General features: G+C 38.6%; 3 protein-coding genes across 4 annotated transcripts in view; 2 read left to right on the top strand and 1 right to left on the bottom strand.

Annotated features, from left to right (window-relative positions):
* Window positions 1-1,066: 1,066 nt before the first annotated feature.
* On the top strand, window positions 1,067-20,902 carry LOC108675900 (mediator of RNA polymerase II transcription subunit 19). Of its 2 annotated transcripts, none has more exons than XM_018163953.2 (5): window positions 1,067-1,250; window positions 2,190-2,398; window positions 3,083-3,187; window positions 16,529-16,669; window positions 17,039-20,902. In XM_018163953.2, the coding sequence occupies exons 2-5, from the start codon at window positions 2,195-2,197 to the stop codon at window positions 17,414-17,416; spliced, it is 828 nt and encodes a 275-aa protein (XP_018019442.1). In that variant the 5' UTR covers window positions 1,067-1,250; window positions 2,190-2,194; the 3' UTR covers window positions 17,417-20,902. The 2 variants fall into 2 exon arrangements, with proteins under 2 accessions (XP_018019442.1, XP_018019443.1); XM_018163954.2 differs by having other exon boundaries at window positions 3,095-3,187; window positions 17,039-20,901.
* LOC108675885 (exportin-6) overlaps window positions 7,068-22,473 on the top strand; it is a 41,142-nt gene continuing 25,736 nt past the window's right edge. Inside the window, exon 1 of the mRNA XM_047880871.1 lies at window positions 7,068-7,465. The gene's annotated coding sequence lies outside the window, so the exon portion shown is untranslated. The remainder of the gene's footprint in view (window positions 7,466-22,473) is intronic.
* Window positions 19,528-20,817, bottom strand: LOC108675899 (ubiquitin carboxyl-terminal hydrolase isozyme L5). Its single transcript, XM_018163952.2, has one exon. It carries the CDS (start codon window positions 20,722-20,724, stop codon window positions 19,762-19,764), a length of 963 nt encoding a protein of 320 aa, XP_018019441.1. The 5' UTR covers window positions 20,725-20,817; the 3' UTR covers window positions 19,528-19,761.

The following is a 22,473-nucleotide window of genomic DNA, read 5'->3' as shown; positions in this document are numbered from 1 at the left end:
ACCTTACTCAGCGAAAAAAATTCACTTATCAAAAAATTAGTGCATCATTGGTTGTCACAAATTTGTACATAGAATGCTATATATAGAATTGTGCACCGGGCATCATAGAATGAAAAGTAATTGACCTAAACTATGATTTATTTCTCCAAAAATATGATGGTTGTCACTAAAAACATTATTTTCTGTTTCAGGTACTATGTTTTTCACAATTTTTTTTGTTATAGTGAAATCACTTGACTCAATTAAAATTGTGCAAAATTACAAACCATCCTGTAAGCTTACAGATACAGAAAAAATGCTACATGGCTGCTGATATGAAGCTTGCGGTGGACAAGGTTGTTGTCAATGCTCAATGGCATGTCCATGGATACAGTAATATCACATTAATAATACAGTAATTCTTGAATATGGTAATATAATACCAATAATGAAAAACAAGTAAAAATCACAGAAAATGTCATTTATTTTACATCTACATCATCTACAATGAAAGAGGACTTCAAAGTACTGTTAGTAATGGATGAGTACACTCTGCATGCTTCAAACGTTTTAAAATTAACTTTTATTGCAAGGGTCCCGGATTACCCTGTTCCCAGGGGTAAATCGGGACGGTTTTATTTTGCGTCTGGCACCTTTAGAATAGCATATGGAATTTTTTTGAAGATGCCATTTGATAGCCCTTGCAAAGAGCTATAAAATGAGCCTAAACTTGTTTCTGAAATGTTTCATGGTAAGAAGTTATTAACAAAAAACGCTCAAAACTGTCCCTTTTTACCCCATTTGACGGTATGTTATGTACTTATTTCTACTGAAATTTCAATATTCAATGCTGTTGTAACTAGAAAATGAATGTTTGTTGCATTTGAAATGTCATTAAAAAGTTAGAACTACTTCCTGAAATATGCGTTTTGATCTGCCAATGTCATCTGAAGAATTGTCCAACTCTCTGATAATTTAAATCAACAAATTCTCTGGTCACTAATTGCATGCATATAAAATATAAATATATATATGTATATATAATATAAAGACAATTTAACAAATATTTCTTTCTTATCTATTTCAGGAATTTCAACAAGTCTATAGGATCTGTGGCCTTCAGCTAACAAATTTGTATTGTGTAGTCTCATATTTCTGAATTATCTTATAGAACTGATTTGCATAGTGTCATAATAATTTCTTCTTCAACATGCTAATTTTGTATTGCTAATCACAAGCATTTCCTCTCAACATAAAAAGGAGATCTAAAGGTATGATCATTTTCATGAAATGCATATCATACTCAGCATGACTCATTGTTGGGAATTTTTTTATTCCACAATGCTATATGGCTGTAAATATCTTTGCACATCACAAGAGTTCTAAATCTGTATGAAAACTCTTTAGTAACCCTTACTATAGACTAGACCCTAACCTTCAGTGCAGGCTAGATTTTGACACTTGGTCCTAGCCAGACCATAACCTTTTGTGCAAGTTGTGTCTTCACCCTCTGTATCTAAAGAAAAAAGCAGTGCAATTCATCCATGCAGTAACATTTCTTCTCAGTTTGAATCACCAATATGTACAACAGCCTCCCTGATGATATTGTTGATGCTCCAAGTTTGAAAATGTTCAATAATGAACTAGACAATATGAGCATAAGTAAAGGTTCAGTCTTGAAATGCCCAGCACCCTATGGAAGTAGTTAGTCCATTGATGATGTAAACCAATGTCAGTTTCAATGATCTTGTCAAAAAGGCCAGTTTCCAGTTCCGTGAACTAGTCACAAAAAGTACAAGAATTGGCTACAGGCCTTATCAGGTCTATTTCTTCAATACCAAAGATTCTAAGCTATGCTATACAGGATAGACCTACATGCTTAGTCTGCACCCTTGGTGCAGACTATGATCTTACCCCTCAGTGTAAGCTAGATCAAAACCTTCAATGCAGGCTAGAACTTAACCCTCAATGTAAATTAAATCTAAACCCTTGGTCAAGGTTAGATCTTGCCTCTTAGTGCAGGTTAGATCTTGCTTTTCAGTGCAGTTTTTTATGATCAGCAAGTTTGTATCATAAACTCTTATATTACTGATGCCATATGAATATTTGGTTCACATAAAACATTTATTCACTGACTAGTCTACATTTTTAATTATGGCAAATGATAAAATACACCTTTAATTTTCCAACACTATTTTTGTATTTTGCAGGCACAATGTCTGATCAGCTTTTTGCAGCCAGAGAAATGGCCTCCTCAACTTCCTCATTTTCCCCCAAATCCTCCCCTCGGGGCTCTAGATCCCCAATGGCGGCTCCGGCTTCCCTGCCTCGGCATGACTCAACCGGCACACTCAAAATGACCATATCAGCTGGCAAGCATCCTGCAGTTGTCAACTCTGGCCCCTTCTACCTCATGAAGGTGACAATTGCTAGCATGACTCACTACAATTGTGTAGAACTTTGAATAATGTTATTGTAGACATTGAATTTCGGTTACCTTTTCTGTAAGTTTTGCTGAAAACTTGATAAATTCAAAGTGGATTTTAGTTCTCTTCTCGTTTGTTGAAAATGCATAATCAACAATTCGAGCATTTTGCATGTGATGATGGTACCCATATGAAAAGTACAAAGCCAGTTCTTTACAAATTATTATTCTTGTTTCAAGTGGTAAAGTAAATACTGTACTGATTCTAAAATATTTTCTATCCTAATTTACTGTGATCATATATATCACTTACCTAATTATCAGGCTTATTTTCAAAAAAGCTTTATTGCTTTTGTGTACGTTTTTAGGAGCTGTATAGCTGTAAATCAATTCATGCTGCAAAATGAACAAATTACCAATAGAATTGCCATGGACATCAGTATGTGCCATTGTTATTGGAAAAATTTATAGTGAAATTGATTTATCTCATCTCTGAGCAGAAAGGGCCAATGCTTTAAATTTTTTAAATTAAATTCATCTTCTGTGTGAATATGAAATGAGCAATTATTTATGTGTAGCACTTTATTTTCTAAAATGATACACAATTATCTTTTTTCATCTCACTTTCTGAAGTTAGCCTCATTAATATGGCAATAATTATAATTTTATTCATTTAAGGCAATGTTGCAGGAGCCTGCTGCTGAGACTGAGCTTACTGGAGCTACAAATCTCATGGGTCACTATGGCCTTGAACATTCATACAGCAAGTTTACTGGCAAAAAAGTAAGTGTGAAGATAGGGAAGATTTTTTTTTGAATAGATTTTTTCATGACCTGGTCTTTGTTGAACTTCTCCACACATTTTTATCAGGATGTAAGACCATACATGGGAGCACCACAAGCGATTTCTATGTTCGAGTATGAGGAAATGTGTGTTCCTAGTAATGGTTAGTCTTAGATTTTGGCCCAGTTATGAATAGAAGGGAAGTAACCTGCTGGTGTTACTGTCCTGTTGTGTTGTATGTAGTAGTGTGTGGTACGTGGCAGTGTGTGGTACATGGCAGTGTGTGGTACTTATATTATATATACATATATAGCTGTCTCTTATACACATCTAGATGTGTATAAGAGACAGATAAGATGTGTATAAGAGACAGCAACCTAACGCCAACTCGCAGGTTGGGTTGGTTCGCCCAGGTTCCTTTTAGATCAAAATGCTATCTAAAAAAAGGAACTTGGCTGACTTAACCCAACCTAAGAGTTTTTTGTAAAATTTCGATGAACAATCCGACCCTTTATATAAAGGTGAGTGGGTAACGTTACAACGTAAGTTACGTAACCCCCATGTTAGTAAATAAAGGTGAGTGGGTAACGTAAGTTACGTAACCCCCATGTTAGTAAATAAAGGTGAGTGGGTAACGTAAGTTACGTAACCCCCATGTTAGTAAGTCGCGAAAAAAATCGGTTTTCCGATGCCGACCGCCAAAAATGGATTTCAGATTCGTAATCTACACCCCAAAAAACATATAATTCAAAAAAAAAAACCCTTTTTTTTGGATGTAGTTAATCTGCAATAATACCGAGTAAATATGACACATATCAAAATATTGATGCAAGCTGTTTAATCTGTTTCTTTTCAAGTCTTAAATCAAAATAATATGAAATTTTTACTGACAAATTAAACAAAATTAAATTTCACTATTGTAGGTATATTGATCCAATTTCTTTCCATTTTGACTGGCAATGCACCAATGCCTTGTTATTCTTCAACTATGAATTGAATATACCGTAATAATGAAGAATACCTAGTTACTGACTTACTGTCATTGTGGCTTTGTCTTGTGGTAACTGGTAGCATTAGCCTATTAGTATTAGGTAGGTATATCTAGCCTATAATCTAGGTACTGTCTACTTCTATACTAGTATACTAAATAGGCCTACTATAGATATTTGCCGTAACACTTGTCACTATGTCACTAACTAACACTAGGCTAACAGCACAGGCACACTTAGCACAGACAGTCAGCTGTCAGCATTTATCCTATTTCTACATTCATGACATCAGCCTCAGGATTCAGGTTCCTACCACACTAAGACACTAGCTTTGATAAATAACTTTAAGCTATTTAAGATTATGTTAAATATGTTTATGTTTAACTAAAATGTATGTTTGCTTAGTTTTTTAATCAAAATAAAATTAATAAATCGTTTCTTTAGAAGGCTCAAAGCCTTAAGCCTCAAGGCTGGCGAGTGGCGACAAAAGCGTGACATAGGTGTTAGTGTTACCGTGTTAGTGTTGTTTAATGTGGGTGGCAATGATAGAGGCATTAACGGCATAAATTAAAATTAAATCCAGTTCGATAAACAGTGCGGGTAAGCACCGAATCAATTCACAAATTTTTTAATTGGTAACCAGTAACCACTAACCAATGACTGCAATGAAATATTTTAACATAACTGAATCGAGCATGGGTCAACACATGCTGTACACATACAAAAGGATTTGGCAATGTCAGGAACGATTAATATGGATTGGTAGCGTCATAAAAAACATCTACTAGAGGAACCAGAACCATGACTACAAACAAAATGAGTGTAAAACGAATTGTCAAACAAATACATGATTCAATCGCCACACTTTAATTATTTACATCTACTCATAAATTTCATGTTTACTCAGAATTGTAAATGAAATTTGACAAGATTTAAATGATCCTTAGCATTCTAGGACCTCCAAAGTGCTAATACATTCATTTTAGCATATAACGGGTCGCCTGCCGAAGACCACCACCGCCCTGGATGTAATGGACCATCATGATTCCTGCCTTTCGGAACGTAGCTTTCAACACTTCAAGCCGTTCGTATCTAGGCCGTGCGTCGAACCAGCCGTAGGTCGAACGGCCACTTGTCGAAGGACGATAAATTTTGGAACAGAACTATGATATCTGAAACTAACCACAGATATGCTGAACGTAAAATTACGTAATTTAACGATGCCCGGAAGTCAAATTCGATCCGCGGCCTGGTGGTGCACGGCAGGTTCTATGCAAGGACGGAGGAGGACAAAGCCGAGGGGTTCACGGCTGATTGGTGGATGTCCGAAGAGATCCAAGGCGTTCGATTCCGGGCTTATTGGTGCACAAAATTGGTGGTGCACGGCTGCGCTCCCCATATAACTATATATAAAGCTATGAAGAAGTATAATGTTCCGACTTGAAATGCGTAGCAGTTAGCACCATATCGAACCCGGTGGAAGTCTAGTAGCTATTTCAAACTATCGACAGTTTGGGACCGACCCGGTCGAAGGAACGTTTCGGACAAATTTGCGGCCAGACTTGGGGCCAGTCTCGCGGCCGGACACGCGGCCGGTGTCCAAATGCAGTGAGCATGGAATATCTCGCAAAGTAATGAACGTAAGCTACGTTCACTACTTTGGGAGATATTCTTTGCTCACTGAATTCGGGGAGAGCGTCCGCGAGTCCGGCCGTAAATTTGTCCAAGACGTGTAGAGGGACCTTTTTTTAGATTTGAATCAGCGTCGATTTGAATCGCTGTCGTCACCAATCGGCGGCAGGCGACATCAGCCGATCAGCTATATTCTTCAGCGCCGAAATCACTATGCTATGCTATGCTATAAGCTGATCATCATTACAGCTTACAGTGATGAGCAATTAGAGTTGTTAATCGAGATCTCGTCTATAGAATCTTTAAGTGATCACTTGGTGTCTGCGTACATCCGGGAAATTGCAATATTCTTTATTATTTAACAAATTATCGTGGTTACAGTACAACAGTAAATATAAGCAAGGAAACTGCACTGATTTTCTAAGGCTGGTGTTCGGCTTAATTGTGTTCTTTTTGGTATATTTATACGCCTTATAAATTGATTAGGCGCATTTAGATAATCTTAGGCTCTTTTATGGCACGCAGACACGTGAAAGTTTGTTCAACCATGAATGTTTGTGCCGACTTTTGGCAGTGACGTGGAATTTTAAACATTAAATTCGTGTTACTTTGAACGGCATTGGTTTGACATTAAATCATTAGTTTCCACGACGCTGGTCCAAAGGGCACGCCAAAGTATTCTATGAGGTACGTGGATCCTTTCGGTGCCATAAACGCTCTTTATGTATTTTTTACTTCCAAAAAAGTTCGTCGCTAACACAAGATAATGTCGTTTTGATTGTAACCGTTTCTAAGCGCAATTCGCCATGATTCGGGTCCAATGACACTAAGATAGATTTAAACAGTACACTTAACGGTACTTTTGAGCTCATAAAGTAGGTTTGAATGCATTTAATACTATAAATAAAGATATTATTAGGTTATATTGATACGTGGCATGTACCCAAGAACGCAGTGGTTCTTGGTATAAATAATAATAATAATAATAATAATAATAATAATAATAATAATAATAATAATAGCAGTGTCAGCGTTTAGTAGGCCGTTCTTAACATCGCAGAACATTCACAGCATATTACTTACACTTACTTATATACTGTCTAAGAATTCCGATGGTAATGCAATTGAAAGCATTTTTTATTAAGCCTGAAAATATCACTATAGTTATCGTAATGTGATAATTTTTATTCTCGTCTTGGAAACTATGAAGAGTTGAAAAATATTAAAGTAAGAAATTTCCGCTAAAGTGGACACGGATGTCCCCCAACACGAACCAAAATCAGATCAGATCATCAGTCAAGGCCTGCCATTTGATTGCAGACTTTGCGGTCGTTGAAGGGTTCAGTCGAGCTGCACGCGCTACCGAAAATTGATGTCCATTTTTCTAACAAAGTAACTTTTTTCACAAATGATTGGTAATCTAAATTTATGGTTTATTTACAAAATTTTATGAAACGGATCAGCCACCACGAAATTATATCTACAGTTAACAGTCTACCTATTGACTATAAAAGTCCATAATTTAGTAATTTCGTCACGGATTCTGAATTTAGTAATACTTAGTAAATGAGGATGGCAAGGTCAATGAATTGTTCATGTTTTGCCAAACTTGATGATGATTGAGTAATTTGAGTTCTCTCACTGCTCACTGCCACTGGTGACCATACTGGCAAAGCAGAGAGTTTTTTAGACTAACCCTCAAGTTCATTTTTGAGTCCTATAAGTAGACCTGTAAAGTATCATGGGTATTCATGGCTACCAGCATCATCATACATAAGAAATTGATTTAAATCTTGAGTAAATGAGGAAATTAAAAATGAACTGATTCTAAAAAATTTCTGGTTTGCCACTATGACTATGCTGGTGACTGGTTTACCTCAACTACCTGTCCACCTAACCCATAGTGGCAAAGCAGAGAGTTTTTTAGACACTCTCTCAAGTTCATTTTTGAGTCCTATAAGTTAATAAGTAGACCAGTGAAGTATCATGGATACCAGCATTATCTTACATAAGAAATTGGTTCAAATCTTAAGTAAATTAGGAAATTAAAAATGAACTGATTCTAAAAAATTTCTGGTTTGTCACTATGACCTAACCCCTGTCAGGCCTGTCCTTGGACCTTAGTCTTAATGAGTAATTTATGGTACTATTACCCATTGGAATAACTAAATTGCTATCAATGGCATTTGCTTTGATTTAGAATTTTCTTCTACTATTATACCTACTATTTTAACTCAAGTGTCAAATGTTAAGTGTTTAATAAACAGAAGTTCCTAACCAGTTTTTTTTATTATTAACCACCACTAGTTAAAAACTTCTTTCTGTACAGTATTTTAACTGCCACTAACAATTAAATAAATGGCATTGTTTGTGAGGCTAAAATAAAGGCAAAGCTGAAAAGCAACTGAAAAGTGTCTTGTTGATTTGGTGACAATTTGACAAACTGACAATAACTTTATTGAGATGTATTTAATAATAAACTTAGCAATATATCTTTTTTTCATTTTAAGCATTTAGAAAATTTTTATTTTTGATTAGACCATTGAGACGTTTGCTTTAGGGTAAACGCGGTATATTCCGGCACATTAAGGATGCATCGAGAAATGAAACACTATAAAAAAAACGTATGCGTTACGTAAGTTCTGTTGCCTTCACGTGACTCTCAAAACACTTCACTACGCGTCAGCAACGATGAAATGTCACAAAATGTTGCCATATTTATTAAAAAGCCTTTAGAATGGAAACCTACCAAATCCCTATATTCCATCACTGTGTGTGGCAATATTCGACACGTGGTGAGCCGTATTGCGTCAGCGCTTCAAATTTAACTGATACGCAATGCCGACATCAATGTATTCGAATTCCGTTTGCTGTGTGAGCTGTATTGGGATACAACACGGCTTTGAATTAGAACACTAACGAATATTGAACACTACTTAATTACGTTTTAATTAACAGCTATTAGGCTTTTAATTAAGCAAATTTCAATTTTTGTACAAAGCTTGGAATGATCTGTGTGCGTCCAATTCAAGTTGTGTCGGAATTAGTTTTGATGGGTCTAAATCCATCACTCAACTTAATCATCTATTAATTTATTTATGACTTGAAATCAGCGAATACAAGTTTACTTCTGTCTCTTATACACATCTAGATGTGTATAAGAGACAGCACGTTTACTGCCTCGTCACCTCACATGACAAGTTTACTGCCTCGTCACCTCACATGACACGTTTACCGCCTCGTCACCTCACATGACAAGTTTACTGCCTCGTCACGTCACTTGTTCATCGTCGCGTACCGCGTGCCAACCCCGTCGAGGGCTGCTCGTCTGATCGCTCAACTCGTAACCGCCATGTTTGTTGCAGGTCACGTGTGTTTAGTTTAATTAGTACCAGATAAATTAATTACTTCTTTTAAATCGCTAATGATAACTAGTTTATCATGCCCTACCTTTTAATTTCCATCTGCCCCTACCAGATTTAATACGGACGCCAATGGTGCAACTTAATTTTTTACTTCAAAAAAAGTTTTGTGATCACTTCTGTTGTTATTATTCCCCTGGCCTTAATCAGCTCTCTCTGTAATATAGTTAAACAACTTTGTAGATGCGATATGACTGATCCCTTTGCCTAGCATGATTGACCTATGACTGCTATGAGGCCTATTGCTTTTTGAGTTTTCACCCAGACTAAAATATCGCATCCTTTTTTTTATTTATTGAAGAAAAGTGGTTACCCCGATGGCTCGAGGAAAAGCTCCTTTTAATAATTTAGGAAGAAAATCCAAATTTTTCAAGTCCGGCTGTCCATTATAAATTATCAAGCCTTGACCAATACACTAATTTTCTCGAGTTCCTCAAAAAAACTATTTAAAAATCAATCATTTAAATAACTTTTATATACAATAATTAAAATAACTTTATATAAGTTAATTCCAGATAAGAGAATTTTCTGTAATATCGTAAGCTCTGTGTCATGTATTTCGATTAATTTTAAAAATTTGTTCCTTAATCGCGCAGTTTTGTTACAATTATATATGAAAATAATAATTTTGCGACTCCAAAAATGCCAGGAAAATTTGATTTACAGAATGAGAATATTTCCAGCCTGCAACAATAGCGTAGATATATAACTGCTCTATTTAGTCCCTTTAAGGGGAGCGTCTGGGTCCAAAATCGAAGTTTTGGCTTTTCCGGTTTTTAGTCTCATCTTAAAGCTTACATTCTAAGCTATCCAACGATACCTAAACCATCTCTGTACGTGGATTTATGCGTTCAGGGGAAACAAATAAGATACGGTAGGGGAAATTAGCCGCTGAGCACTATAAATAGACTGTCTGCTAGAGCTGAGCTTCAGTAGCGCGACTGGTGTCCTACGGGGTGGTGTGCTAGCAGTCGCTTCCACCATCCTTGACTGGAATCAAGCTCCTGTAACACTTAGTTTCGTAACCTTGCTACATTGAGTGGCTATTCCTATGCGCGCGGGACTTTGTCGCGCTGTCCTGAAAAGTTAACTTTTTGTCACGGCAAACCTATCTCCACCTAGAATTTTGAAGCTACAGCAATGGGAGATATACCATTCGATTCGTAATTAAAATATCTATCGATTCGTCGTAGCTTTTTCGAATTTCGTTATAGTTTTGAAAATATTTTGAAAAAGGGGCGGAAATTGGAAAAAAGCGAAAATTTTTCGAAAATTTTGGGAAAAATGCTCCCACATCCACAAAAACTCGAAATTCGAGAAAAGCTACGACGAATCGATAGATATGGTCCTTACGCATCGAATGATATGCGTCTCGATGTTATAGCTGCAAAGTCCTAGGAGGAGATAGTTTTCTACGGTACCCCTTTTTTGGCCGTTTTCTAAGAATTTTACGTTTTCTTTCATTTTTTCGAAAAATTTACACGAACAAAAAAGCCTTAGAATTCTGTTTTACATATGTGTACCAAGTTTCAAACCGATCCGTCTGTAAACAAAAACGTTTCTTCACCACCCAGACGCTCCCCTTTTAAGTAAAAAGAAGGTGTGATATTTGATTGATTTGATGCAGGTAATTTAAAGGTGAAAGGTAATTTATGTCTTGCAGCTCTCGCTGATTTGCCCACCTAACCTAGGGGGCGCATCCGTAGGCCACAAATTTTACTCGTAAATCAGCCCTGGAGCCAATGACTAGCTTCACCTTGCATTAACTTTACTCAGCCTCAGAACCCGAAGCCACAGACTACGCTTGAACTCTGTAATCCAGACAAGCGAAACACTGCCGAAAGATAATAGCGCCGTAGGTCTTCAGCCAATGCTTCTTAAGCATGCTCGCTCATAAGCAGGCAGTTCCCCATCCGGCTGTACCTACTCGATCCGGCCTAACCTCTTCTGGCCTTACCTATTCCCGCTGTCCCGGTTCACAGCCTTCTTGCAGCCAATGACTGGCTCTACCAGCACACTTGGACCGCCTTTCTAACTTCTTGCAGCCAATGAGGTTAGGTTAGGTCCACTCTGGTTTGTTTTGGGTGGAGAAAGGTTGCAGCTTGTATAGATTATGCCTGAAGAGGTTAGGCCAGATGAGGTTTGGCCAGATGCAGTATGGCCATGTTTACCTTTGGCCAGCTTATTTTGTGGCTGTGGACATCCGGCGCTATGGCTTTGAGCACTTGCCTTCAATGGCCGTTATGCACTCTAGCGTTCATACCTATGGAAAGGAATATGAACCAAATGTGTAGTTTGGAAAAGCTGGCCACCGGCATGCGCCCCCTAACCTACCTAAGCAAAATTTCTATGAAATTGTCCTAAAAAGCTGAAATTTTTAGTTGCAGAAAACTGTTACATGCAGTGATACCCCGACTTACGAACGCCTCAACTTACAAACTTTTCAAAATACGAGCCAGAGAAATTTTTAGATTCCACATAAGAACGTGTCTCTGCCTGCAAACCATTTGCAGATCTGAATCGGTGCTCACGAACAGATTCCCGGCTATATTTTATTTTATTGTTTTGATTTCCATTAAATATCATTATTGTTTCCACAAACGAACATTTCATGATACGAATGTAATTACGGAACGAAGTAAATTTGCAAGTTGAGCTGTTGAGTTATCATTATATTTGTTACCACGGATTGCGGAATGCTTGTCTTTCGTAGCAGCCGCTCCGGTAAACTTAAATTAATTTACGCGTTACAGATGGTGCGCACACAGAGAGACAAAAGGTGTACGGTAATCTGTAAATTTTGCTTCAAAGAAGGTTGTAGACTTCTTCATTATTTGGATTATGTTTGAGTAATTTTAGTTAATTAGTAAGTAATAACAACTATGAAAATTGAACTGCCGGTCCTGCGTCCTGCCACCTGAGACAATCTCACAACCAGACCAGGTGTCAAAGTAGGTAGGCTATTAAAAAGAAACAACTTCATCTTGAGATTGTAGATGAATTCAGCTCATCAGCTGGCTTCATGACACACTTAAAAATAGCGTCATAACTCAAAATATATGCAACAATGGTCCCGGCCAGCAAAGTAGCGAGAGTTATCCAAGAGAATAGAGACCAATGTTTATGTATTCTATAAATTTTGCTTCAAAGAAGGTTGTAGACTTCTTCATCATTTAGACTACATTGGACAAATTAGCTCAACAACCAGGTCACCGAGCTGCTGTCTCATTAGCTACCTTCAACCCAGAGGCGTAGGGCAAGACGGCAAGTGAACCACATGAGACAATCTCACAACCTGACCATCACTTGCATTGTGCTGAAGGAACCCACCAGCTTTATCATCAAGCAGTGGTCTGACCTCAATCAACCAACAATGGCTGATCTCATCTTTGCAGATTGGACACCAGCTATCCATCTCTGGATGACTGGATTTGTCTGAACTTTGAGATAGTCTTCAGAATGATTTTTGTGGTTCAAAGTTTTACTGTTGTAGGACAGTGTAGGCATACTATTTACGTACTGTCAAATGGGGTAAAAAGGGACAGGCAGGGTAAATCGGGATGCGCGTCCCACATTTCGTAGAAATGTTGTAGGCTCCAGTACGGAATTCTGTATAGGTAATATATTATCATGTTAACAAAAGAAAATGTATTGAAAAATTTACCACCTTACACCTTCCAGGCTCACTGTGCCACTCTAGAAGCAATCTTAATTACCATCATCACATGGAATTTACGAGCGCGCCTGCCCAAAATGGGAGCGCAGCAACATCACCCAACCTTTCACCACAAAAACTCAGTGTTTACTGCCGTACCGCCAGTACGTAACCTGCGCAGACCGCCACGCCAGCCCACTGAGCCCAGCGGCTGAATGGCGGCAGCCATTCAGCCATTTTTTTATTATATGACCAATCTTCCAAGGCCAAGTCACATGGCAATATTAAAAATATTTAGCTTCCTATAAACGTTTTAAGGCCAACTGAAATTTTAAATAATACATTTATAACATAACTCCAAAATGCAGAATGTTTCATGTAATAAAAAAGTATAAAACAATTTATTTAAATAATTCAAATATGTTACCGTCAACTGGGGCTACTCTGGACAGATTTGATCATTTTTTTGTTAATAACTGTTAATAACTTCTTACAATGAAACATTTCATAAACAAATTTAGGCTCATTTTATAGCTCTTTGCAAGGGCTATCGAATGGCATTGTCAAAAAAATTCCATATGCTATTCGTAAGGTGCCAGACGCAAAATAAAGATTGTCCTGATTAGCCCCGTCGGTCGGGGCTACTCGGGACAATGGGAATAAAACTTCATTTCAAAATATTTGAAGCATGCAGAGCATACTCATCCATTACTAACAGTACTCTGAAGTCCTCCTCTTTCACTGTAGACGATGTAGAGGTAGAATAAATGACATTTTCTGTGATTTTTACTTGTTTTTCCTTTATTGATATGATATTACCATAAACATTAATTACCATCAACTGGGGTGACTTCTGCCTCGTTTTTGATTCATGCTGGGGTCGTAAAGGCGGGGTCGTAAACGCCGGGGTTGTAAACCAGGTCATAAATGCCTGAGTGACTTTGGCCATTGTTNGTATGTGGCAGTGTGTGGTACATGGCAGTGTGTGGTACATGGCAGTGTGTGGTACGTGGCAGTGTGTGGTACATGGCAGTGTGTGGTACCTGGCAGTGTGTGGTATATACCTGGGCACCTAGCCCAGGTCTATACCCCAAGAGGGACTGGCAGGACTTGACTTCCACAATCGAAGAACGGATTGGGTGATAATTGGAATGAATTGACAAAATCTATGGAAGAGAAGAGGTTCACGAGGTGAGCGCCGAGAAAATCTACACAAAACTGTGTGAGAAACTAGCACAGTTATGTGTGCGTCATACCCCGAGAAAAACAGGCCCTGAAGTCTGCAGCATTCCGGGAGACCGACAAATCCTTATGAGAAAACGAAAGCGATTAAATAAACTAACAGCTGAATCCACTAGTGAACAGAGAAGACAGAGGCTAGTAAATTTGCAAAAGAAAATTGAACTCATGCTGCGGGACTCGCATAGGATGGAAGAACAAGCTGCTGAAGAGCGAGTGGTTGAGGTTATCAGAGAGAACCCCAAGTATTATTTTAAATATGCTCAGTCCAAGGCTAAAATAAAGACGCCAGTAGGCCCGCTTAAGGATAACGAAGTCATTGTCGGAGATGACCAGGGCATGTGTGAGTTACTGGGATCTCAGTTTGAATCAGTGTTCAGTAACCCCCGCTACTCAAGGGAGGAGAATGAAATTGAAGTTCTCCAGGAGCTGCCAGGCGGTAGAGGGTTGGAGAACATTGAGTTTGGACCAGAAGACATTGAAATTAAGTATCAAAGAACTGGCTACGTTTTCAGCGCCCAGGACCCGATGGAATTCCGGCAGTGCTGTTGAAGAAGTGTGTTGGAGCACTGAAGGCTCCACTCACAATGCTCCGGAAAGCCTCAATGACGGAGGGAATTATCCCTGAGGGCCTCAAAGTGGGACTGATAACGTCAATCCACAAAGGAGGTCCGAGGGACAGACCCCAAAATTATAGACCTGTGAGTCTGTGACCTTGGCCTCAAATGTGATCAAGGTTTTTGAGAAGGTAGTGGTCAGGAGGCTTGTCAGGTATATAGAAGAGGCTGACCCGTATAATAACGGACAACATGGCTTCCGGCGTAATCGTTCTGGTTTGTCACAGTTACTGGAGCACCATCAACGACTGGTGGCTAAGCTAGAGGAGGGAGGTGATACGTAGTATACCTGGACTTTGCTAAAGCTTTTGACAAAGTTGACCATTGGGTGCTCTTCAAAAAGCTGAGGCTGTTGGGGGTAGGAGGAAGCCTGTTAAGGTGGATCCACAACTTCCTTACAGGGAAACTACATCTGGCTGCTGTTTGTATAATATTCTTTGCACTATTTTAGGTCTCGGGTTCATACTAGTCTTGTCTCATAATTTTGAGATTATTTTGTCGTTCCAAATTGTACAGTATTTTGTTAAATCATGACCGTAATTGTACTCAGTCAAAAACATACCCATTACACCATAGAAATCTGATACGGGATGGAAGATGGATTCAACTTTGCACCACTTTGGGAATTTAGGTTGACTATTCTTAACAACTTCATTTATTTCATAACTCATAAAAATTTCCTTTTTTATGTTTTCATTGGCCCATCTTTGTCCATTTGACCTCCTGACCTCATTTGTTTCTCATTTAACGTTCCTCGCCCTCTTGCCTGCTCGTCCTCTTGCCTGCTCGCCCTCTTGCCTGCTCACCCTCTTGCCTGCTCGCCCTCTTGCCTGCTCACCCTCTTGCCTGCCTGTCTCTTATACACATCTAAAAATAATAATAATAAAGATTAGGTAGAACCGTGCAATCATTAAGCTGAGAGCCTAGTCCTACAGTCCAAAGTCTGCTAGTCAATTAGTGAATAGTGACTTCTATTCTAGTACTTAGTATTAAGAATAAGAACAATGAATAGTTGGGCTCCATCATTGAAGCTTCTGGACTATAATTCTTCTATTATAATGGTTTAATAATAATAGCATTTAATAAAAGTAAATGACAATATTGAGTTAGATGTAAATCTTGTTCAATGTTTTCAGTTTGATGCCTTTGAGTGCTTTGACCCATTTACTTTTTTCTATGTGTTACATATAATAGGTTCGTGGTTAGTTGTGCATTGTAAAGTAGCACCGTGTCGTGCAGTTTAAATTTATGTACTTTTGAATTTGCAGGTATGCTGTCACAAGTCTGGAGGTCCATGTCAAATGTTGGCGATCTTGAGTTGGCCGTCGTACGAAGCACCCATGTATCACACTAATTCCGCCCTATGGAGTCCTGGAGCCCACACAAGGTACCCCCCGTGCAACGTACAAGGTACCCACACACCGCGCATACCCATGCAAACCTTGCTTTACACTTGCTTGCGCGCACACCTCTTGCCTGCTCGTCCTCTTGCCTGCTCGCCCTCTTGCCTGCTCGTCCTCTTGCCTGCTCGTACTATAGCCTGGTTTCTCGCATACTTTTTTCCACTTACTTTTGCTTTACATTTTATTGCCATTTTGCTATGTCGCTATAACTGTCATTGTTATTATGCTTGTGTTCCGTTTGTTTTTTTCTGGCTCAATTTGCTTTTTCCGGCTTTTCTATACCTATGTTGTTCTCGGGTCAACAAATATTCGTCATCACATTAGACGAAACTGCATTCCAATTCTTTATATCAAGGAGGCTAATTTGTTAATTTATCTGTGCAGGTGAAGGATTCGCTGTCGTCCTTCCTGCCGAGCCTGCCAGGAATCCTTGACACGCCAGCACACCTCACGAACTCCTCCCTGCAGTCCCTCATAGAGAAGCCCCCCGTCTTCAAGGAGTTCGTTCCGCTCAATCATCACCAGGTTAGTCTATAATTACCTACGTAACTGCCAAACCATTGTTGAATCAAGCCAAGCCACTTATTTTGTTGCCAGTTCAATCAAATAACTAAAAAACGATTTTTAAATCAAGCCACTTCTTTCGTTATTATTGACATTTTCACAACGCGATTTTCCCGAGCTATTGCGCTTAGATTCTTACTATACCTATATATTTTTGCTAGTCACTGTAGCATAGCTAACAGAATCTCATTCGGTAAGTGAAATTAGGTAACACGTGATGTGCTACTTGATTCTTTTTTTTTTTTTGCTGTGAACTCCAAATTTGCGTCAGAATATTGTCTTATTTAAAAGTTAGATGAGCAAGTTTTGATTTATTTCTGCCCCGCGTAGTTGGCAGGCTTCCGGCTGCAGCATGGACCGCTGCCAGAGCAGTACCGCTTCCAGAGCCAGCCCGAGGGCACGCGTCGCCACCGCCATCAGAAGAAGGGCGACCCTCTCACGCCCTCGTACGACCCTCAGTCTAACAACGACTTCCCTCTCAGCTCTGGCGTCGGGCTCACTGCTGGCAGTGCCGGTGGCGTCGTGGGAGGTGTGGGCGTCGCGGGATCAGGAGATGGTCATGAGAAGAAGCCTCATAAGAAGAAGAAAAATGACGATGAGCGTAAGAAAAAGAAAAAAGAGAAGAAAAAGAAGAAGCAAAGACACAGTCCTGAACACGGCGGTGTTGGCGGTGGAAGTGGTGGTGAAGGCACGAAGGTGTCGCTCTGAGGGCTCGTCAAACACTTTTATTATATATACTCGTGTACAGTATAAACTCTGCGCCCAATAGTAGCTTAAGATAAGGATAGGTACGAGCGATATTTTTATCCATTGAAGTGTCCATATTGTAAATACCTGCACGTTTCAACCTGAGCATAACTTCCAGTAAACTAAAGGAGAACCAAAGGAGAGTAAAAATAGCTCCACATTGTTGTGAACATATTGGTACACCTTCTCCATGCCTCTAGGCCCATGTGTTCAATATCTATAGGCATCACCTATTGCGTTCAATAGTGCATAAATAGCTCCTCATGTTCTCTGAACAGGAGGATGTAGCATAGGCTGGTTGGCTTTATATCTGTAAATATTTGTATCTATCAAGCATGCAGAACAAACGTGCTGCTAAGAGTTGTAATGCCCGTTATTCCGTTTCTGATACCATCGCGTTGCAAAATTGTAATTTTCATTAACAAATGAAAATTTCATGATTCGTCTATATTTGAACTATTGATGCGTACAAATTTGAGTTCCACGTTTGTTTAACATCTCGTAATGTTATGTTACATTATTTATCTCGCTCACCTTAAATCTTGCTTAAAAAATGCATTTATCTTGCATCCGTTTAGTGATCGTCAATGTTTGTAGGTTATTACGATGTTTCATCTATTTATGGTATTAAAATAATTTATTTTTGGGGTTGTCGAGCTGAAGTACAAATCTTTATATTTAGATAGATTTTATTAAATGTGCAATGAACCTAAGGTTCAGCTGTAAGTCTATAGTTTCTTTGCTCACCTCGTCTCAAATTTCCCAGATTAAAATTATTAACCAATATTAATCTTTTGCATCTCATAAGTGACGCAAGGCCTCAACAATGCAGGCATAAAATTAGTAAAATAGGCAGGCATGAACGTCGAGAGACTAGCCATTAATTCTGATGCTCTATTCCCAAACTAAATTTTCTATCTTGCGGTGCATTACTTTTACCACTTTTTTGAGGCTCAATATGCCTCAAGTCGTACAGACCTATTTTTCTCTCGAAAATGTTTAAATTACATCAGTCCTGAATTCGCTCTGCGCTACCAAATAGCATGTTCAATTGAATATAAACAGTCGACTTAGTGCCGAGCTGAGTTTTATACCGATGTGTATGAATTTTATATATTGTTGAAGACTATTGAGGAAGAATTAATCTTCTCAAACCTCGATGGTTAACTAACGTACCTACGTAAATTGTTAGTACCGATTTAATAAGGATACTGACTTGCGTGTTTCAAACAATAACACTTAGCCAGTTGTTTTACCATCAGTAACGTTAACGTTTACTCTCGACATGGACGTACACGTTTAGTCTGTAATCTGGCAAATGAGCAACGCAAGTTAGACTATTTTTCCACGTTCACTGAATCCATTTGTAGTAGACATGGAGCTACTGTACAGAACTGGCCTTAATGCGAGATGCGGCCAGCGAATTTAGCACGATCAATTCTATGTACGCACAGGCCGGGAGCTGAACTGACCAAAGGTACGATGCGCGGTATCAATGGCACAATGCATACCGTACCTACTATAAATGCTCCAGATGTCTGTAGGAATGTCATCAATAAACGAGTGTTTTAAGCTTGTTAAACTCGCTGACGTTTCATTCAACTTTTTTGCACACTAAACGCTGATAGTTTTCACACTAAATTTGTTGACATCTCTATTGTACTATAACAGATTTGTTACCATTCTCTAAGGAACATTCATACTTCGATTAACAAATGATCCAGCGTCAAGTTAAAAGGGGCCCTTCATGATAATGTCGTACTTCACAATCGAAATATAGGTAATTGAAATAATTTCTGCCATTTCCGTACATTTAAATTTTTCTGGCGAAAATTTGTTCAATGTTATTCTTTAATGTACCCCTGTGTAAATAATTTAGATTTTAATTATGTTCCTCAAAACATTTCTCAAAATGACACGTTTTTGTCCAGATTAATTCAACGCTCATCTTAAAAAACTCAAGTTGTACGTAGTGTTGTTCTATCAACTCCATGGACCAAGTGGGAGAAAGTTATGCTCTGTTAGGAACTTTCTGACCATCTTACTTCATTGATAAGGAAACGCATCTTCAATCAAGTTCTATGAGCCATTTAATGCATCTGTCGTACATTTGCGTGTGTGCTAATATTTTAATAAATTGAAATCAAGTCAACCAAACTCCTAAATTGTGGACTGATGTAGAAGCAATAATTTTAACATAAAAATATTGTACAAATTTTGCTCCAAAAGGAATATGAAAGAGGGCTCTACAGGACACAAAAAAATGCGCTTCACACCAAAGTTGACATAGAATTCAAAATGACTCTTCATGCAGCCTTCCCTTTTGCCGGTTTAAATTTTTTGGCTTCAAGAGCTTTCTTCTTAGCAGCGTTATAAATTGGTAGAAGCTTATTTTCTTTGGCAAGCATCTGCAGCATGTTGACAATGAGAGGCAAATAATTATGTCTACGTCTGATGTTTTCTTCACGCCAACGAGCCCTCTTGCTCTCTTCATCCATGATGGCCTGTCTCAACTCTGCCAGTTTTGCTTCGCTCCCAGCCACGCCTTCCAATTTGTTTATTTCTCTCTCCAGCATCATTTTCTTGTCACTCACCAGCGCCATGAGGTTGAAGTGGATCTCACCACTGCTGTACTGCAACATCCGTTGTTGGATGATGGGTTGGACTTTGTTTAGCCAGTCCTGTCCTTCAGATATTTCACCCAAATCAATTGGGCCTTCTTGCAAGCCATCAAGTTCATATAAACGACCGCCATGAGGAACATAGCTGATGAAATGGAATATGTCATCATCCTTGGTAGCAGCACTCTGATCAAACTCAAAGAGAGTTTGACGTGCAAATGAGTTGTGTACATTTCGAATTATATCACAGTTAGACAGTGCTAAGCCCTTGAGGTTGGGATCAAAAGCTGCTGTGAATTCCTTAAATTCTGACAGAGTTGAGCCTAGTTTTAGGTCTTCATGAGATGTATTAAGCAAGACAGAGAGAACAGCTTGAGTAGCACAAGCATTGTTAATCACTTGCTTTGCAAAGAAAAGTGTTGAAGGAGGGTTGAGCAATACAGATGATGTTGACTCAGGCTGCGTTTCCAGCTTCTGCCACTTGAATAGGAATATTAGTCCATGAACAGGTTTCAAGTTGGCAAAAGCATCATCATCAAGACTCCAGATTTCTTCTACTTGAACACCATCCACTCCAAACTTCTGAATGAGGTCCGTGAAGACACCTGGATCACTCTCAATCAGACACCAATTGCCTGCTTCAGACATGATTTAAAAACCTTGATATTGTTCAAGATGAAAATTTTTAGTTTCTCACCACCACTTCTGAAACAGATAAGATAGCATCTTAAACAAATTAAGCATTTCAGCATTTTTCAGTAGTGAAGGGGAAAAAATGGTGATGCTGAATTGTTAATGGTATTACTTTAGATTAAGTGCATCCAAAAAATGGTGTTTTTTTTAATTATGTTTTTTTAGGTGTAGATTAAGAATCTGAAATCCGTTTTTGGCGGTCGGCATCGGGAATTTTTAATGGAACCTGTTCCTAACTGGACCTAACCTGCGAGGTTTTCGTTGATCGGCTAGGTTTTTTCCATTTTTGGAGTCCGTCCGGTGGCCAGAAAAACCTAGCCAATAGGTTTTTTTTATGCTTGGAGTCCGTCCGGCGGCCGGAAAAACCTAGCCAATAGGTTTTTTCTATGTTTGGAGTCCATCCGGCGGCCGGAAAAACCTAGCCAATAGGTTTTTTCTATGTTAGGAGTCCAGAGTCCGTCCGGCGGCCGGAAAAACCTAGCCAATAGGTTTTTTCTATGTTTGGAGTCCATCCGGCGGCCGGAAAAACCTAGCCAATAGGTTTTTTTTATGTTTGGAGTCTGTCTGGCAGCCGGAAAAACCTAGCCAATCAACGAAAACCTCGCAGGTTAGGTCCAGTTAGGAACAGGTTCCATTAAAAATTTCCGATGCCGATCGCCAAAAACGGATTTCAGATTCTTAATCTACACCCCAAAAAACATATAATTAAAAAAAACTCCCTTTTTTTGGATGCACTTCATCTAGAGTATTACCTTGATAATTAAAATTTCTATAATTCAATTTCATAATAATTTATCAGTCATTAATATAATAAAAACTATGTAATTAAATATTATTTATTTATACCTTTCTTATGTAATATTCAAAGAAATTAAAAACATTTGCCAAGCTGCAACCTGCAACTTTGCAAAACTTTGCAAGTTTATTGAGATGACAACTCTATCATCTTATTTATTTAGAAATTTTAGACCACAACACTTGAGTTGCCACTTAACTGATTCAAAATTGCAGCAGCCCATCAGGCAGTTTGGCAAAGAAAAAAATTCAGAAATTCATTTTCTTTTGCTTGAGTAATACAAATAAATTTCTTATATAAGAGCTGTTGCTATTTGCTTCAACAGGAGCTGCCTTCATGAGAATTATATTAGAAACTAGGCTACTAGGCCTGAACCTGAAATGTCTTTTTAGCACATCTTCTCATTTATGGAAAAAATGCGCTGTTGTGCTCGTCATGTCTGTGACTACACATTTTTGTTGATGAGAAAATGCGCTCTCAGTCTCTGTCACTCACTGCAGTGAATACCAAGTTATATTTTTTCTCAAAGTCACCATGCCCCAAATCCAAATCTTATCTACAAGCAATAATAAATTAAATAGCAGCAATGCAGACTTTTAAGATCTTCCATAAGTTCATTTTCAAGTTATATAAATAGACCAGAGTCAGACTGAGCCATCATGGATAACCAACTACCAACCACATGCCAACAGCCCACATCATAGGGTAAACGCGGTATATTCCGTCATCGTGGGTAATTCCGTCACCTCTCTAGCTTTTCCTTTATATTAAGCTTTGTTTTAGTTCCATGCGTTCGTTGATGGTTGAAATGATGACGTCATACATTTGTGCGTCAAACTACTGCCAAAACACTAGGTCTTGGCCATCTAGTGGGAAAATATTGAGATCCAAAGAGAGACAATGCACGC

This window comes from Hyalella azteca, unplaced genomic scaffold (genome assembly GCF_000764305.2).
Source record: "Hyalella azteca isolate HAZT.00-mixed unplaced genomic scaffold, Hazt_2.0.2 contig6498, whole genome shotgun sequence".
NCBI classification, from domain to species: Eukaryota; Metazoa; Arthropoda; class Malacostraca; order Amphipoda; family Hyalellidae; genus Hyalella; species Hyalella azteca.
This window is presented reverse-complemented; position numbering and strand designations above follow the sequence as displayed.

Coding starts and splice junctions, on each gene's coding strand:
- LOC108675900 (XM_018163953.2), top strand. CDS start 2,195: ATGTCTGATCAGCTTTTTGCAGCCAGAGAAATGGCCTCCTCAACTTCC. Junction 2,399..3,082: donor GCCCCTTCTACCTCATGAAG/GTGACAATTGCT, acceptor TATTCATTTAAG/GCAATGTTGCAGGAGCCTGC. Junction 16,670..17,038: donor TTCCGCTCAATCATCACCAG/GTTAGTCTATAA, acceptor TGCCCCGCGTAG/TTGGCAGGCTTCCGGCTGCA.
- LOC108675899 (XM_018163952.2), bottom strand. CDS start 20,724: ATGTCTGAAGCAGGCAATTGGTGTCTGATTGAGAGTGATCCAGGTGTC.